Source organism: Scyliorhinus canicula, chromosome 9, assembly GCF_902713615.1.
Source record: "Scyliorhinus canicula chromosome 9, sScyCan1.1, whole genome shotgun sequence".
Taxonomy (NCBI): Eukaryota; Metazoa; Chordata; class Chondrichthyes; order Carcharhiniformes; family Scyliorhinidae; genus Scyliorhinus; species Scyliorhinus canicula.
The window spans coordinates 88,919,204-88,939,062 of record NC_052154.1 but is presented as its reverse complement, the minus strand read 5'-3'; the positions used below and the strand labels follow the sequence as shown (position 1 = coordinate 88,939,062).

General features: G+C 48.7%; 1 protein-coding gene across 2 annotated transcripts in view; it reads left to right on the top strand.

The window, feature by feature from the left end:
• The first annotated feature begins 1,229 nt into the window (after positions 1–1,229).
• calb2a (calbindin 2a) overlaps positions 1,230–19,859 on the top strand; it is a 110,564-nt gene continuing 91,934 nt past the window's right edge. For both annotated transcript variants that reach the window (XM_038807139.1, XM_038807138.1), the window contains exons 1-2: positions 1,230–1,405; positions 2,208–2,284. In XM_038807139.1, coding sequence (XP_038663067.1) covers positions 1,315–1,405; positions 2,208–2,284 — 168 coding nt within the window. In that variant the 5' untranslated portion in view covers positions 1,230–1,314. The remainder of the gene's footprint in view (positions 1,406–2,207; positions 2,285–19,859) is intronic.

Sequence of the window (19,859 nt, the reverse complement as noted above, 5' to 3'; positions counted from 1 at the left end):
CAGAGGTGGACAGAGGTAGAAAGATGACCGGGGCAGGTGGAGTAAATGGAAAGCTCAGGGATAGGGTTACAGAGCAAAATGACATCAGATATGAAGTTTTGGTAAACATTCTTAACACATAGGACCATAGGAACAGGAGGTCATTCTGCATCTTGAGTCTGCGTCACCATTCAACGAGATCATGACGGATCTGTGACCTAACTCCATATACCTGCCTTTGGACCATATGCCTTAATATCCCTGCTGACCAAAAAAATGTATCTAATTCAGATTTAAAATTAACAGCTGAGTTAGCTTAAATTGCTGTTTGTGGGAGAGAGCTTGAAACCTCTCCCACCCTTTGTGTGTAGATCTTCTTCCTAACATCTCTCCTGAATGATCTGGCCCTAATTTTTAGGCTATGCCGCCTGGTTCTAGAATCTCCAATCTGTGGAAACAGTTAATCTTTATCTACCCTGTCTTTTCCTGTTAATATCTTGAAGACTTCGATCAGATCACTCCTTAACCTTCAAAATTCTTGCAAAAAACATGTCTAATTTGTATAATCTCTCCTCACAACTTAACCCCTGAAGTCCACATTTCCAGGAGGGAAATTAAAATCTTGGAATCCATAGAATTCCGACAGTGCAGAAGGAGGCCATTCGGCCCATTGAGTCTGCGCCGACCCTCTGAAAGAGCACCCTAATCAGGCCCGCTCCCCTGCTCTAACCCCGTAACCCCAACTAACCTTTGGACACTAAAGGGCAATTTAACATTGCCAATCCATCTAACCTGCACATCTTTGGATTGTGGGAGGAAACTGGAGCACTCGGAGAAAACCCACGCAGGTACGGGGAGAATGTGCAAACTCCACACAGTCACCCAAGGTCCGAGTTGAACCTGGGTCCCTGGCGCTGTGAGGCAGCAGTACTAACCACTGTGAAGGTGAGCAAGGTGAAAAGAGACAAATGGAAATCCTTTGGGGGGGTGAGGGGCAGGAAGAACAGAGCAGAACATCTTCAAGCTGGGTATCCCAGGGTGGGGAGTTGGCAGCAAGAGTGAACGTATGGAGTCTAGTCCAGAACTGGGAGGCAGTCTCCACACAGCCCGTGCGCTGGGGAGGCGACATTGTGCCTCAGCAGCAGCATCTTGCCGAAAGGGGCCAGACAAAGAGAATGGGACTACAACTCCCAGCTCGCTGCTACTGGAGGCAGGGCGGCCCCTGCAGGCCTGGGCGGGGGACTGCGGCTCCGAAGGGATAAAAAGCCCGCGCCCAGCCGCAGGTACTGAGCATTTCAAAGAGGGATTCTTAACACTGGCAGTGTGAGGACGAGGATGGCTGACAAACAGCAACCGCCTTACCTGAATCTGGCTGAACTCACCGCCTCCCAGTTCCTGGAAATCTGGAAACATTATGATGCAGATGGTGAGTTGAACATGTGTATTTAAAAAAAAATGAAAATTGCACTTTTTTAAAAAAAGCTACTTCATTTATTAGGGGAACTGGCAGGGGGAAACTGGAGCACTTTAATATTATCCAGCTTTGGCATATCTCGCAGCCCTCTTCTGACTGAAGGGCAATCTAATGTGTTAGCTCAGAGAAAGCAGCTTCATTATTAGTGTGTGAGTGAGTGCGTTTAGGAAGCTGAGAGCTGAAAAGTGCTGTTGGCAGCTAAGGTGAGGTGCCTCACATCCCCAATCTCTCAGTAGCCCAGTGATAAAACGGGAACGAATCACTTGTGCTATCTGCCCAGCACTTGGAGCTTCTGGTTATTTCATAAAATGGAGACTCTGACTCCTATTTTTTTTTATAAAAAGAAAGAACCCAGGTTTAGATCAACTTTATAAGTGTGGATTGTCTTGCTGGGGTGATTGGAGATTTTTCTTAACCTAGTTCAGGGTAGGGGGAGAGGGAGCACCTGCTGCTGAAACATTTAGGAGTGGATGGGACTGACTTTGAGTTGGACCCCCACATTTCAACAAGTTATAATCAGGAGTGAATCCATCTTCCAGAGGGTGGAGGTAGAAATTCGACATTGCTTGGTCTCCAGAAATGAGACACCTCTCCCCCAAATCACCTTTTCCCCAGGGTGTGGCGATTCTGCTGATCTTTAATGATGAAAAAGACCTTTCCTGCCCCTCTCCTGGCCGCTTTGACAGCCCCAGTTACAGGGAAATGTTTGAGATTGCTTGGCTAACCGCACATTCTTTGCCTGTCCCGTGTTCAGGTAATGGTTACATTGAAGGGAAAGAATTGGAAAACTTCATCCGTGAGCTGCAGCGAGTGAGGAGAGGAGCGGGTGTGGTGAGTAAAAGCTGTTCAGAGCCACTGGGAGGATTGACGATACCGGAGCTCAGAATGTTGAACAGATCCATCAGCACAGCTCCTGCTCTGAAAGGAAGTTGGAGAAGGCTCATTCAACCTAATTCTAGTTAGTCTCAGGTACAGGGTGGCACAGTGGTTAGCACTGCTGCCCCTCAGCACCAGGGACCCTGGTTCAATTCCTGCCTTGGGTAACTGTGTGGGGTTTGCATGTTCTCCTCGTGTCTACGTGGGTTTCCTCCGGGTGCTCCGGTTTCCTCCCACAGTCCGAAGATGTGCAGGTTCGGTGGGGTTAAGTGGATAGGGCAGGGGTGTGGGCCAAGGTAGAGTGCTGTTTAGGAAGGTGCAGGCTCGATGGGTTGAATAGCCTCCATCTACACTGTAGGGATTCTATAACTGATTGCTTTCTGCAGAATGCTTCGATACAGAGGGGGTCTGAGTGAGGGGCTGACGTCAGAGAGTGTGAGAACTAGAAACTAAGGCAACAGGACATGCAGACGCAGGAACGGATAGAGATGAATATACAGAGAGAAAGTCAATGTGAGTACAAGCAGAGAGGGACGGGACAGAGCTAAAATGAGATGGGAGGGGGGAGACAGGAAGAAAAAGAGAATGAGTAATGTTTGGGATAGATAAACACGTCAAAGGTAGAGAGAGAGAATGAGGGACGGAGGGAAACAGACAAGAGATAGAATGAGAGAAGGTACTGAGCGAGGAAGGTACTTACAGTGACAGACAAAATGGAGATACTGAGATGAAGATTGGCAGACAGTGATTGAGAAAACAGAGACACCTGAACAGCATGGAGAAAAAGACATGGAGAAAGGCTGTGAAATGGAAAGTGAGAGAGAGAGAGACATCCCGACAGACTGTCAAATGGTTAGAGACAGAGAGGGAGACTGACAGAAAGAGAGGGATGGCCAGATGGAGAGAGAAGGAACAGATACTGATCGCTAGCCAGCTTCTTCAGAAATCAATGAGATTTGATGTGAAAGAATCTTGTTCTGACAGCAGATATTAATAAGAATCTAAAAAAAGAATGGATAATGGGAGAGATGAGAGGTGCAAATTAAGAATGGTTTATGGTCATTCAGTCCTCACTGACTCGAGCAGCTGCAGTCATTGCTCTTTGGGTGCAGGGGAGAGGTGAGGAGAGAAGGAGCTTCTTAACAGTGATCAATCTCCACCAAATGGTGAGGAATATTTAATACACAGGATTCTGTGGGGAGGGGGTGTATGGATACTGGGTGGATGTTTCCTCTTGAGAGGGAAAATAGAACCTTGGGACATAGTTTAAGAATAAGATGAGAAGATTTGTTAACTCCCCAGATGATAATGGAGACTGGGTCTTTAAATTTATTCAAGGTTGAGGAAGATAGATGTTTGATCAGAAAAGGGAGTTGAGGGTTACAGGAAAACAGGTCGAAAAGTGGAGCTGAGACCACAGTCAGACCAGCTATGATCGTAGCAGACTCAAAGGGTCGAATAGTCTATTCCTGCTCCTAATTCATGTTCCTATGTGCACGTTAGTAAGCCCACCCCACAATCTGAAGACCACCCCTCACACACTTCATTCCACCCCATCAGGAGCGCTCCACCTCCCTGGTCAGCAGGGCCCCTCTTCCTCAATCAGACAAGCCAATCCATTCAGTCAGCAAGCTCACCTGCTTCCTTTCTATCTGAATTGGAGCTTCTGTGGGTCATCCAAATAGAATGAAACTCAGTTTCAAAATCACTCTCAAATTGACTAACAGTGAGGAAAAGAATATTTGCCAGTATCCCTGGTGGTTGAGCTGGGTAAAGGCCTGTCTCCTCTGGTTTGGGTATTCTCAGGTGGTGAAGCAGAAAGGTCTCCGTGACCCTGAGCTGCGCCGGGGATTGGGGTTGGGAAGGTGGGGCTCAGGGCATAAAGCAGACAATCGAGTGGCGCCCCTGTCATAAATGCCACGTGTTTACTTGGAATGAAGATCAGGCTCAACTATGATGCACTCCATGGTTGAATGATCGCCAGTGTTCAGTGCCTGGGCTCAAATGTGAGGAACGATGATCAGGGCAAGATATGGAAGGGCCAGCGCTTTATGTGGTCAGAGTCATCACCGGTTTTACGTCAGAGTGTGAGAGGGGAACTTTCCATATTCTCAGATTCTTTCCACTGAATTGACCCAGATTTGTATCTGAGTTTTCACCTGTCCCTGGAGATTGGGTATGAGTGGGCGGGGGGTGGGGTGGTGGGGGGACTGCACAGGATTGTACAGGGAATGTGCACAGACTGTAGCGGGTATGAGTGGGCGGGGGGTGGGGTGGTGGGGGGACTGCACAGGATTGTACAGGGAATGTGCACAGACTGTAGCGGGTATGAGTGGGCGGGGGGTGGGGTGGTGGGGGGACTGCACAGGATTGTACAGGGAATGTGCACAGACTGTAGCTACACAAGATGCCACAATTGAGTGGGTCTGACTGAATGGAGCAGATTGGCCTATTCTATGTTTCACATTCCCCTACATGAACTATTGTGTATGCAGAAGGTTTTGTCTTTAATCCTGGCCACAACCTCCCATATCCTCACCTCCAACTCCAACCTTCCACAGAGCAGCTGTCTGACGTTGAACCAGACTGCAGCCTCGGTGACATCTTTGACACTGCAATGACCTTCCGACCTCGTATTTTTGCTGCTGCTAAAACCACCTATTTCCATCTCTGTAATGTCACCTGACTTTGTCCCTGTGTCTGCTGCTTCTTTCACCTCTTGCACAAAGGGATATTTCCTACCTTCCTACTCTGTGCTTTGGCTCGGATATTATTTAATCTCTTCTCATAATGTAATCTCTGGTGAATCTGCACCACATCTGCGCAATGTCAATATTATTATGATCCCGGACCAGACTCCAACATTTTCCAGGATACTGGACAGAAACACCAATATTTTATTCATTTGAGAAAGGATACTTTGATCCAGGAGTGGCTCCATACACAATTAGGGACCTTTACATTAAAACAACCTTTACTATTAACACAGTGTTAAACTAACTTTAAAAGCACAGAAATATAGCTCACCAGTTAAACAATGCTTAACAATAAAATGAAACACTTTAACCCCTAACTGCCATCTTCTTTGTCTCCAATTAAGCAAAACTCATCACAAGTCAAAATCCACTTTTAAATAAAGTTAGCAAACACAAGGGCAGCACGGTGGCACAGTGATTAGCATTGCTGCCTAGGGCACTTGAGGACCCGGGTTCGAATCCCGGCTCTGGGTCACTGTCCGTGTGAAGTTTGCACATTCTCCCCGTGTCTGCGTGGGTTTCACCCCCACAACCCAAAAGATGTGCAAGATAGGTGGATTGGCCACGCTAAATTGCCCCTTAATTGGAAAAAATAATTGGGTACTCTAAATTTATTTTTAAAAAGTTAGCAAACACAGGAGTACTTTTAAAATTATTACTGCAGCAGATATATTTAATTCAATATATAAAGCATTCATCACACTATATCTTTTCTAATATCTGGGCCGGGATTCTCCCCTACCCGGCGGGGAGGGGGGTCCCAGCGGGCCGGAGTGGCGTGAACCACTCCGGCGTTGGGCCTCCCCAAAGGTGCGGAATTCTCCGCACCTTTAGGGGCTAGGCCCGCATCGGAGTGGCTCCCGCTCCGCCGGCGCGAACGGCCTTTGGTGCCCCACCAGCCGGGGCCGAAAGGCCTTCGCCGGCCGGCGGAAGTCCGCGCATGCGCCGGTCGGTCAGCGGCTGCTGATGTCATACCGGCGCATGCGCAGGGGAGGGGGTCTCTTCCGCCCCCGCCATGGTGGAGGCAGTGGCGGGGCGGAAGAAAAAGAGTGCCCCCACGGCACAGGCCCGCCCGCCGATCAGTGGGCCCCGATCGCGAGCCAGGCCACCGTTGGGGCACCCCCCGGGGTGAGATTGCCATGCGCCCCCACCCCCCCAGAACCTCGGAGCCCGCCCGCGCCGCCAATCCCGCCAGTACCAGAGGTGGTTTAAACCACGCCGGCGGGAAAGGCCTGTCAGCGGCGAGACTTCGGCCCATCGCGGGTTGGAGAATCGCCGCGGGGGGCCCACCGACTGGCGCGGCGCAATTCCCAGCCCGCCAAATCTCGGGGGGGGCGGAGAATTCAGGACACGGCGGGGGCGGGATTGACGTCGGCCCTGGGCGATTCTCCCCTGGTGTCTGGAGTTATCCATGTTATTCCAGATGTAGTCTTACTTGGGCTCTATTATCATTGGAAGCAATGGAAGCCTCAAACTCAAGCCATAATCCTATTCTCTATTCAGCCCCTTACTTTCTGCAGAGTCCTTAATTACTTTCTTGCCTCTTGATCTGACTATCCTAGTGCACTCGTACCACTTATCCACTTTGTAAACCTGAGGTCCTCCAAACCTCTGCTGCCTGTGTTCCAACTCACATCAGGGGCGGGATTCTCCCCTACCCAGCGGGGGGGGGGGGGGGGGGGGTCCTGGCATAGCGGAGTGGGGAGGCCCAACGCTGTAGTGGTTGCCGCCACTCCGCTACGCCAGGACACCCCGCCCCACCGGGTAGAGGAGAATCCCGCCCCAGGTCCCCATTCATCCATCATCCCTGTGCTCGCTGACTTACACTGGCTCCCAGTCAAGCAACGTTTCAATTTTAAACCTCTCATCCTTACTTTCAGATCCCTCCTGGGCCTCTTCTCTCGGTGGGCGGCACGGTAGCACAGTGGCTAGCACAGTTGCTTCACAGCTTCAGGGTCCCAGGTTCGATTCCAGTTTGGGTCACTGCCTGTTCAGAGTCTGCACGTGCTCTCTGTGTGTGCGTGGGTTTCCTTCGGGTGCTCCGGTTTCCTCCCACAGTCCAAAGATGTGCAGGTTAGGTGGATTGGCCATGATAAATTGTCCTTAGTGTCCGAAAAGGTTGGATGGGGTTACTGGGTTACGGGGATAGGGTGGAAAGCTTAAGAGGGGTGCACTTTCCAAGGGCCGGTACAAGCTTGATGGGCCAATGGCACTGTAAATTCTAATTCTAATTCTATCTCTGCAATGCCCTCCAGCGCCAGAAGCCACCGAGATATTGGCTCTCCTCTATTCTGGCAGAAGAATTCTGGCTTCTTATTTTAATCAGTCTGCCATTAGTGATTATGGGCGGGATTCTCCGACCCCCCCCGCCGGGTTGGAGAATCCCCGGGGGGGGCGGCGTGAATCCCGCCCCGTCGCTCCGACGCCGGCTGCCGTATTCTCCGGTGGGGGCGGGGTTTACGCCACGCCGGTCGGGGGCTGTTGGCAGCGCCCTCCCCCACCCCTGGCAATTCTCCAGGCCCCAATGGGCCGAGCGGCTGTCAGTTCCTGGCCAGTCCTGTTGGAGTGAAATGGACATGGTCTCACATGGCGGGTCCTGGCTGGTGGGCCGTCTAGCAGAGTCCTCGGGGGGGGGGGGGGGGGGGGGGGGCACGGTGGCCTTGCCTGCGATCGGGGCCCATCGATCTGTGGGCGGGCCTGTACCGTGGGGGCACTCCTTCCTTCCGCACCGGCCTCTGTAGAGCTGTGCCATGGCCAGCGCGGAGTAAACCCCCCCCCCGCGCATGTGCAGGAACACGCAGGCCGGTCTGCGCTTGCGCGGAACCACGCTGGCGGCTCTGCGCATGTGGCAACTCGCATCGGCTCTTCGGCGGCGGTTGGCGCAGCGCCAACTCCTCCGGCGCCGGCCTAGCACCCGAATGTGCGGAGGATTCCATAACTTCCACTAAGCCCGACGCCGGAGTGGTTCGCGCCGTTCTTGGCGCCGGGCCATCCCGCCAATTGCGGGAGAATCTCGCCCCTGGTCTCCAGCTGCCAAGGCCATAAGCTCTGCAATTCCCTGCTAAACCTCTTTACCTCTCCTTCCTCTTTCAAGCCACCCCCTAAAACCTACACCTGACCAAACCTTTGCTCACCTGCCCTAATACTGCCTTGCCAAATTGTGATTTATAACAGTGCCTTGGTCCATTTTACTACACGAACGACTCTATATCATTACAAGTTGTTGTTGTTGTTAAGAATCATTATGTTCGAGAGAGGCATGCGAGAAACAAACTGTGATTGTCAGGATACTGCATGAGCTTCGACAGTAATGGGATTCAGTTTCACTTTTGCATCATGACATACTTGAACAATTCTGCAGACAGAAGGAGCGTGACCCCGCACTGAGCCTTTTCCCATCAGAGCAAAAGCTTGAGGGACAGCCACTCCCTGGTTCATTCCCCATGGCAATGTTTGGTGCAGCAAGGAAGCACAGTGGTTAGCACAGTTGCTTCACAGCTCCAGGGTCCCAGGTTCGATTCCTGGCTTGGGTCACTGTGCGGAGTCTGCACGTTCTCCCCGTGTCTCGGGGCTTCCTCCGGGTGCTCCGGTTTCCTCCCACAGTCCAAAGACCTGCAGGTTAAGTGGATTGACCATGCTAAATTGCCCTTATTGTCCAAAAAAGGTTAGGTGGGGTTACGGGGATAGGCATTAACTGTTCCCTGGTGCATTCTCCATGGCAATGCCTCTACTAATCTGAATCCATTTGCCAAACAATCAGCGCATTCTGCTCATGCAGTATGAATTATTGTTCCCTTTGCAGTTGGTATCCTTGCGAATCTGTCCTGATGAGTGCAAGGTGAAAAGCTTCAACAGCATGTGTCTTATTTTCAGCACTAATTGAACATTTGCCCAGCATGTAATTGCAATGTTTCCGAAAAGTCTGCGTCCTGCTAATTTTACAAGGAATTAAACAAAGGCTTTGTGATGCTGTCTGCTTTTGAGTTTGTGGCAGGTGAATGGGGCTGTGAAGTGATTTTTGCTTTACTTCCTGCAAATCCTTTGTCAGGTTTGATTGCTATGTGAGGATAGAGGGAGGAAGTAGCTCCCCCTTGATAGCATAATTGGGAACCAGAAGTAACAGAGAGGTAATGAATTGTCAGTGGACTGGAGCACAGTAAGTGGCTGGAATTGGCATTACAGGAGTTGAGCAGGTTTTCCACCTTCTGCGGATAGTAAGAGAGCAGAATAGAGGATAGTATTGTGTTTGAGGCTTCCATTGCTAGCAGTGAAAATATAAAGCCCTGGTTAGACCTCATCAGGAATAACATGTACAGTTTTGGACACCAGAGCTTAGTAAAGGTATATTTACATTGGGCAGTGTGCGAGGCAGATTCACCAGAATGATACCAATCGTTGTTTGGTAATACAGAACTTGATCACTTCAGAAAAAGGAGACTGTAGAATTCCTCCAGTGCAGGAGGAGATGATTTGGCCCATCGAGTCTGCATTGACCCTCTGAAAGAGCACCCTACCTCGGCCCACCCACCTCCACCCTATCTCCGTAACTCCATCTAACTTGCACATCTTTGGACACTAAGGAGCAATTTTAGCATGGCCATTTCATCTAACTTGCATATCTTTGGACTGTAGGAAGAAACCAGAGCACCTGGAGGAAACCCACACAGACACGGGGAGAATGTGCAAACTTCACACAGACAGTCACCCAAGGCCGGAATCGAACCCGGGTCCCTGGTGCTGTGAGGTAGCAGTGCTAACCACCGCACCATTGTGCCACATGTTGAAACCTTTTGTCAAGGCACCTAGCAAGAATACCAATATGAGGGGAAAACAACAATTTATACTGCATGAAAAAAGAGTGCTGATCGATAGTGGCATTGCCATAGAAAATGCACCAGTTGTGGTGACTGACAGTTAACTGCCAAACATCGTTTGATGTCAGTGTTCCAGGGATTAGATTATGAGAGGAGATTAAATAATAGCAGAGCAAAGTCCTCGAGGAGAAAGTTAGAAAATACCTCTGTGTACAAAGGGTGGGAGAAGTATGGAAGTGACTCCCATAGGCAGCGGTAGATGCTTGAGTCAATGTATCATTTTAGATCTGAGATCAATAGAGTTTTGTTAGTTAAGGGTATTAAGATACATAAAACTGACATAGATGGATGGAGTTAAAATACAGATCAGCCATGATTACATTGAATGGGTTTTTGGTGGTGGGGTTAATGAATGACCCATTCCTATACTCTTAATTTATTAAAATTGGCCCAGAGGCCAAATGGAAAATATTCAACTTGAAAATCTAATTCTTTTTGGTTTTGCATATCCTGCAACTGCAAGTATTCTCCCTCTGTGATATCTCCACAGATCACACCATCTCTTTCAACACCTTCATGGTCCATTCTGCTGGAACTACACTAATCTGGCTTCACTCCTACTTCCCTCAATAGAGTCAAAGTGTCTCCAGGAGTGGCTTCTCCTCAAGGTCCCAGATAACCACCTCGGCTTTAACAAGGACCCATCATGGATCCTTCCCCCTATTCCTGCTCTTTCTCTTCAAAGGCATCATCAGTTGACAGATCTGTCATGCTGGCAACAGGCTGCTTTACCCCCCTCTACTACTCACTCGACCTTGTGACTACTCGACAACCTTTCCCACATCAAGTCACAGAGGAGCCAACATTTAACCCATGGGAAGATGAGACTCATGATTCCTCACCAAAAACGCCATACCCTTGCCATTGACTCAGTCCTCTGGCTGAAGGGGAAACACTCCACATTCCACCTCAGCATTCTCTCAACCCAACATGTAACCAAAATCCTCATATCCCATCCAAGAATCTAATCGCTTGCCTCCTTCCCCACCCCTACCCTACCCCAGCACTGCTGAAACCTTTATCCATACCTTGGTCACTTCAGAGGTGAACCTTCCCCAAACCTCCGACCCTTTCTCTTCCATTCCCAATTTCAAAACTTTCTCAAACCCCAATCTTCTAATGAAACGTTCAGCCACTTGTTCTGACCTTGCTTCTCTTCTTTGGGTAGTGTGTGCCAATATTTATTCCACATTCTTGTCTCTAATTGAATGAAATTTGTTGTTGCCAAATATTGTAGATGTTTCCAGAGTGGAAATCTAGGGAGAGAGAGATGGAGTCTTGGAGAATAATGGGGAAACTGGCTCTGGTTTTACAGCAGTCCTGTTTATAGGGTGACAATTTCTTGTTATTTTGCTCAGAATGAGGGTTAAGTTCACGTCAGGATGGTGCTCATTATTTGATTGAAATTCACATTTATGTTGAGAGAAGAAAAACTGAACCCACTGGAGGAAATGGGCAGAACTGGGTGAATGGTGAATTGTACACTTTGCTCAAGTGTTCACATGGTTGCAGTAAGCAGGGCTGTAATACTGAATCCCACTAACTGGAGGTTCCTCTCCACCATTCTGACTTGGAAATATATCCAGTTCCTTTTACTGTCGCTGGGCCTGAGACCCAGACTGATAAACCTCCCCTCTCACGAGACCAAGGGTGTCAAAACATGACTCAGCCAATCCTGTCACTTGCCCAACTGGCTGGTTAGATTAACATGGTCAAGAGAGCTGAACTCCAGAGGTGAGGTGAGAGTGACTGCCCTTGACACCAAGGTAGCATTTGCCCAAGTGTGGCAACAAGGAGCCCTAGCAAAACTGGAGTCAATCGGAATCAGAGGGAAATCTCTCTAGTGGTTGGAGTCATACTTTGCACGAAGGAAGATGGTTATGGTTGTTGGAGGTCAGTCATCTCAGTCCCAGGACATCGCTGCAGGAGTTCCTCAGATAAGTGTCCTAGACCCAATAGTGGTCAGCTGATTCATCAATAACCTTCCTCAGGGCAGCACAATGGTGCAGTGGTTAGCACTGCAGTCTACGGCGCCGGGGCCCCAGGTTTGATCCCGGCCCTGGGTCACTGTCCGTGTGGAGTTTGCACATTCTCCCCGTGACCCCACAACCCAAAGATGTGCAGTGTAGATGAATGGGACATGCTAAATTGCCCCTTAGGAAAAATGAATTGGGTACTCTAAATTTATTTTTTAAAATAAAATAAAAATAAAAATCAATAACCTTCCTTCCATCCTAATATCAGAGATTGGGATTTTCGCTGATGATTATGCAATATTCAATACCATTCGTGACTCCTCAGATACTGAAGCAGCCCGTGTCCAAATGCAGCAAGACCTGGACAATATCCAGCCTTGGGCTGGCAAGTGGAAATAATATCTGCACCACACAAGTGCCAGGCAATGACCATCTCCAACAGGACAGAATCAAATTATTGCTCCTTGACATTCAATGGCATTACCATCACTTGAATCCCTCGCTGTCAAAATCCTGGGGGTTATCGTTGACCAGAAACTGAGCTGGACTAGCCATATTAATACTAACAGAGCAGGTCAGAGGCTTGGAACCCTAAAAGGCCAGTCCACCATTTACAAGGCATAAGTCAGGAGTCTAATGGAATACTCTCCACTTGTCTGGATGAGTGCAGCTCGAACAACACTCAAGAAGCTCAACACCATTCAGGACAAAATAGCCCACTTGATTGACACCTCTTCCACAAACAGTCACTCCATCTACAAGATGCACTGCAGCAACTCACCAAGGCTGTTTCAAAAGCACCTTCCAAACTCAGAAACTCTACCACCTAGAAGGACATGGACAGACGATGCCATGGGAATCCCAATACCTGGAGGTGCCCCTCCACCATTCTGACTTGGAAATATATCATCGTTCCTTCACTGTCGCTGGGTACAAAACCCAGACTGATTCAACCTCCCCCTCCTGAGACACAGACTGTCAAACATCACCCTTCCTACGAAACACAGACTGACAAACCACCCCTCCCCCGAGGCACAGACTGACAAACCACCCCTCCCCCGAGGCACAGACTGACAAACCACCCCTCCCCCGAGGCACAGACTGACAAACCACCCCTCCCCCAAAACCCAGAATGGGAAACCCCACCCTCCTTCCTCGAGACACAGACTGAGAACCCCCTCCCCTCTCGGGACCCAGACTGACAAACCCCCCCCCCCCCCCCCCCCCAAGACCCAGACTGACAAAACCCCTCATTCCCCCATTGCCCGAGGCTGACAGATGCCCCCCTGCCCGAGAACTAGACTGACAACCACCCGACCCCCACCCCCTGCAACTGAGACTGGCTGCCTTGAGAATCACCAGTTGTAAAGTGGTTTTGACGGAAGTGAGTGTGAGTCTGGGAGAGCTCGGTGATCTTCACAAATTAAACACTGTAGCTTGAGGAACTGAATTGTGAAGGAGGGGATTGTTTAATGCTTCTGAAAACAATGTCAGACATCCATAGTAATGTTGATTGGGTGCCTTGTGTAACAGAAGGATGAAGGGAATTCTGCCAGGTCATTGAGTTATTGGCAATGAATTAAACAGTACAAGGTTACACTGTACTCTGCTAAAATATGAAACAGTTCGGTATTACCTCTGAAAGTATTCTCGTCATAATTTAAACAAGAATTAGGAAGAAGCGGAGATAAGAGAAATAGCATTTAACGTTGAAAAGACCCAGCAGCTTGGTCAACATCTGAAAGATAAAAGACAGATTTATTCAAATTATTCGTCGGAGATACACTGGTTAATTACATTTTTCTCTGGTCTGGCCTTTCATTCCCAAACGTATCAGCAAAATGGCTGGAAGCTGTTCCATAAATCCTATGGATAAACTGAAAAGGATTAAAATAATGTTGCAAACAACAAACTGACACACGCACAGTAAACACACAGAGCAAACACACACAGCAAACACACACAGGCACAGCAAATACACACACACACACACACACACACAACAAATACACAAATACGCACAGCAAACGCACACACACACGCACAGCAAACACACACACACACAAAGAACAAAAGAACAAAGAAATGTACAGGAACAGGCCATTCGGCCCTCCAAGCCTGTCGCACAGCAAACACACGCACAGCAAGCACACACACACGCACAGCAAACACACACACACACAAAGAACAAAAGAACAAAGAAATGTACAGGAACAGGCCATTCGGCCCTCCAAGCCTGTCGCACAGCAAACGCACACACACACGCACAGCAAACACACACACACACAAAGAACAAAGAAATGTACAGCACAGGAACAGGCCATTCGGCCCTCCAAGCCTGTCGCACAGCAAACACATGCACAGCAAGCACACACACGCGCACAGCAAACACACACACGACAAACACATACATACACACACACAGCAAACACACTCGCACACCGCAAACACACACACACACAAGCAGCAAACAAGTGCACATCAAACACACGCACTGACAGCAACCACACAGTCACAGCAAACACATTCACACACACACACAGCAAACAGACACTGAAACACACACATGCACACACTCGCACCAAACACATTTGCACACTCACATTCACTTACACACACCATTCACACACACTTACATTCACACAAACACGCATTCACACACTGGCATTCACACACATTTGCTCACAGTTTCATTCACACACTTACATTTACACTCACACACACACACACACACACAGACACATTCACTTACACACACACAGGCACTTACACTTACATACACACACACTTGCATTCATGCACACTCACATTCAGATACACACTTACACTTACATTCACACACACTTATATTCACATACACATTCACACACTCACATTCACACACTCACATTCACTCACATACATTCATTCACATACACACACTTACACTTACATTCACACACACTTATTCACACACATACATTCATAGAACATACATTGCAGAAGGAGGCCATTCGGCCCATCAAGTCTGCACCGACCCACTTAAGCCCTCACTTCCACCCCATCCCCATAACCCAATAACCCCTCCTAACCTTTTTGGTCACTAAGGGCAATTTATCATGGCTAATCCACCTAACCTGCACGTCTTTGGACTGTGGGAGGAAACCGGAGCACCCACAGGAAACCCATGCAGACATAGGGAGAACGTACAGACTCCGCACAGACAGTGACCCAGCGGGGAATTGAACCTGCGACCCTGGCACTGTGAAGTCACAGTGCTATCCCCTTGTGCTACCATGGTGCCCATTCGCACACACTTCCACTTAAATTCACATACACATTCACACTTTTTCACACACACTCACATTCACACATTCACATTCTCACACATTCTCATTCTCTCACACATTCTCACATACTTGCGCACTTGCACACGCACACATATACACTCACACTCAAACTCACATTCATACATATGCACACTCTCTCTCACACACACAAACACTCTCACTCTCACGCACATACACACACACCCACACACAGTGAAAACTCAAATACAGTGCGGGATTTTTTGGTTGCGTCCCCCCCGGCGACAGGAAATTCCAGCCTGAGGTCAAGTGACCTATACATGGTCCCCGTCCTGTCCATGGTGGTCTTGTGGCGGGCACGGCTGAAAAATCCAGCCCTCACGCTCACATTCACTCGCAGTGAAAACACACTCGCACTCACACACACTCATACACTGAAAACACACAAACACACTCGCACTCACACACACTCATACACTGAAAACACACAAACACACTCGCACTCACACACACACACACATACACACATTTGCACCCACAGTGAAAACAAACAAACACTCACACTCTCATACACACACTCGCACACTCAGTGAAAATTAATGCACACTCACTGTGAAAACACACAAACACACTCATACTTACACACACACACAGTGAAAATACACAAATACACTTGTACTCACTCACACAGTGCAAACGTACTCGCACTGACACATATACACACACTCAGACAGTGAAAACACATTCTCACACACTCTCACTCAGTGAAAACAGAAACAGACTCAGATATGCACTCACAGTGAAAACACAAACGCAATCACACTCACTCACTCACCGACTTGCACTCACAGTGAAAACATAAACACACTCAGACATACACATACACAGCAAAAACACACTCACACAGTGAACATAAGCACACTTAGACTCACACTCACAGTGAAAACACACACACACATACTCTCACAGTGAAAACACACACATGGTGAAAAAACCTAAACACACACAAACACACACTCACACTCCCACAGTGAAAACATACTCGCACACAAACATAAACACAGTGAACATAAACACTCCTACCCGCACTCCTCGCACTCGCAGTGAAAACACACACAGATGCGCACTTACAGTGAAAACACAGACACACTCGCACTCACACTCTCAAACTGAAGACACAAACGCACTCGCACTCAGTGAAAACACAAAAACACACAAACATATACACAATGAAAACACACTCACAGTGAACATAAACACACCTGTGCTCACACAGATGCACTTGCATTCACAGAAAAACACACACACTCATACTCATACACAGTGAAAATAAACACACACACACTCACACTCACACAGTGAAAACACACAAACATAAACACTTGCACTCACACATACACCCCAGTGATCATACACACTTGCACTCACACAGTGACCACACACGCATTCACTCACATACACAGTATACGCACACTGTGAACAGACATGCATAGTGAACACACACAGTGAACACACATACACTTGCACTCGCAATGAACACACATACTCACACATACTTGCCCATATACAATGAATAATAATAATAATCTTTATCGTCACAAGATGGCTTACATTAACACTGTAATGAAGTTACTGAGAAAAGTCCCTAGTTGTCACATTCCGGCGCCTTTTCGGGAACACAGAGTGAGAATTCAGAATATCCAATTCACCTAACAGCGTGGGCACGATTCTCCGCCCCCCACACCGGGTGGGAGAATAGCAGGAGGGCCTCCCGAGATTTTTCACGCCATCCCGCTATTCTCCCCCCAACGCCCGACCCACGCCGCGAATCGCCGCTCGCCGTTTTTTACGGCGAGCGGCGATTCTCCGAGGCCGATGGGCCGAGCGGACGGGCCTTCACGCCCGTTTCAACATGGCAGCAAACACACCTGCTCGTTGCCGTCATGAAACGGGCGCCAGATGCCCGTTTGGGGCATCTAGAGGCCCGATTGACATTGGGAGCACCACGACTGTGCTCGGGAGGGGACAGCGTCCAAAACAGACGCACTCTTTCTCCTCCGCCGCCCGACAAAATCAAGCCGCCACGTCTTGCCGGGCGGCTGAGGAGAAAGACGCCAACTGCGCATGCGCGGGTTGGCGTTGTCCAAACTGCGCATGCACGGCTGACATCATCGGCCGCGTCAGCCGCCTGGACGCTTGATGTGCGGCCTTGACGTCCATAGTCAAGGCCGCGCTGCCGTGACGCACGGGGCCACGCACCTAGCCCCGCCCCAGGGGGGGAGAATCGGCCCCGGAAGTGGCCGTCAAGTCTGCCGTGGGTCACGGCCTGTCCCACGGCAGCCTTTACGATTCTCCGCATTTGCGGAGAATCTCGCCCCATGCCTTTCTGAACTTGTGGGAGGAAACTGGAGCACCCGGAGGAAACCCACACAGACACGGGGAGAATGTTCAGACTCAGCACAGACAGTGACCCAAGGCGGCATCGATCCAGGGACCTTGGAGCTGTGAAGCAACTGTGCTAACCACTGTGCCATTGTACGCACACACACACACACAGTGAACACGCAATCACATTCACACACATACTTTCACATACACAATGAACACACACAGAAACACGCACTCACATTCGTGCACACAGTGATCAAACACCCACACATATACAGAACCTTCTCAGGCATGCACACACGCACACAATACACTTGCACTCACATTGAACCACACACTTGTCTATACACAATCATAATGAACACACACATTCGCACATACACAATGAACACACACACACACACTCATACTCGCAATGAACACACAACCGAGTGAACACGGAAACATTTGCATACATACACTCATCCGTACACAGTGAACACACAAAAACACAGACTCACACACACAATGAACACACACTCTCATACTCATACACTGAACAGACAAACAAGGCAAACACATCATGAAAACACCCCGTGCAGATGAGAGTTCAAATCCCACCATAGCAGTTTGTTAGTTTGAATTGAGTTCATTAAGTAAATTAAATTATAAAGTGCATCTGTAATAGTGACAATGAAGTTAACGAATTGTCATTAAAAACCCATCTTGTATCACTAATGACCTTTAGGGAAGGAAATCTGTCATTCTTATCTGGCCTGGCCTACATGTGACTCCAATGTGGTTAATTCTTAACTGCCTCTGAAATGGTCTCGCAAGCCACTTCGTTGTACCCAACCCCTACCAAAGGCATAATGAAACCTGGCATTGCCTAAGGTACTGAATTTAGATACATTAAAGGCACTCTCTGCAAAATCCTCCTGGGTAACATATGGAGGCATATGGCAAAATGGGGAGAGCTGGATCACAAACTAGTCAAGCAACAGCCTGACACCATACGGCCATAAGACATAGGAGCAGAATTAGGCCACTTGGCCCATCGAGTCTGCTCTGCCATTCAATCATGGCTGATATTTTCTCACCCCCATTCTCCTGCCTTCTCCCCATAACCCCTGATTCCCTTATTAATTAAGAACCCATCTATCTCTGTCTTAAAGACACTCAGTGAATTGGCCTCCACAGCCTTCTGCGACAAAGAATTCCACAGATTCACCACCCTCTGGCTGAAGAAATTCCTCCTCATCTCGTTCCTTTAATCTGAGATGGTGTCCTCTGGTTCTAGTTTTTCCTGCAAGTGACACAAATGCAGTCTTCTCATTGTTCATTTATTACAGCGAATGTCCAAACACCATCAACATCATTTGGTGGGGGCGACACGGTGGCGCTGTGGTTAGCACTGCTGCCTCACGGCGCTGAGTTCCCAGATTCAATCCCGGCCCTGGGTCACTGTCTGTGTGGAGTTTGCACATTCTCCCCGTGTCTGTGTGGGTCTCACTCCCCACAATCCAAAGATGTACAGGGTTAGTGAATTGATCACGCTAAATTGCCCCTTAATTGGAAAAAAAGAATTGGGTATTCTAAAAAAAATTTTAAATCATCATCACTTGGTATGTCCTGTCCTCGGAACCACCAGAGGAGGCAGCATAGTTTACAGCCAGGAAGAAGTTGCCTCAAGAGTTTTCAATGTTGACTCTGGACCCCATGATGTCTCATAGCATCAGGTCAAACATGGGGAAGGAAACTTCCTTCTAATTGCCATGTGCAGAACCCTCCTCAGCTGATGAATCACTGCTCTTCCAAGTTGGAGGAAGCACTGAGGGTGGCAAGGGCACAGAATGTGCTCTGGATGAAGGACTTCAATGTCCATCACCAAGAGGGGAATAGATAGCACCACTACAGACCCAGCTGGAGGACAAAGCTGCTAGACTGGATCTGTGAGAGGTCCAACATAAGGTACCAACGTACTTGACCTCATCCTCATCAAGCTACCTGCCGCAGATGCATCTGTCCATAGGGGTGACCATCCCAAAATTATTGTGAAAATCAAAGTCCATTTTTGCGATGAGGTTACCCTCCATCATGTTGTGTATAACTATCTCCTTGCTAAATGGGATAGACTTCGAACAAATCTAGCATCTCAAGACTGGGCATCAAGGAGGCGCTGTGGGCCATCAGCAACAGCAGAACTGTATTCAACCTCGTGGCCCAGCAAATCCCCCACTTTACCATTACCACCAAGCCAAGGGATCAAC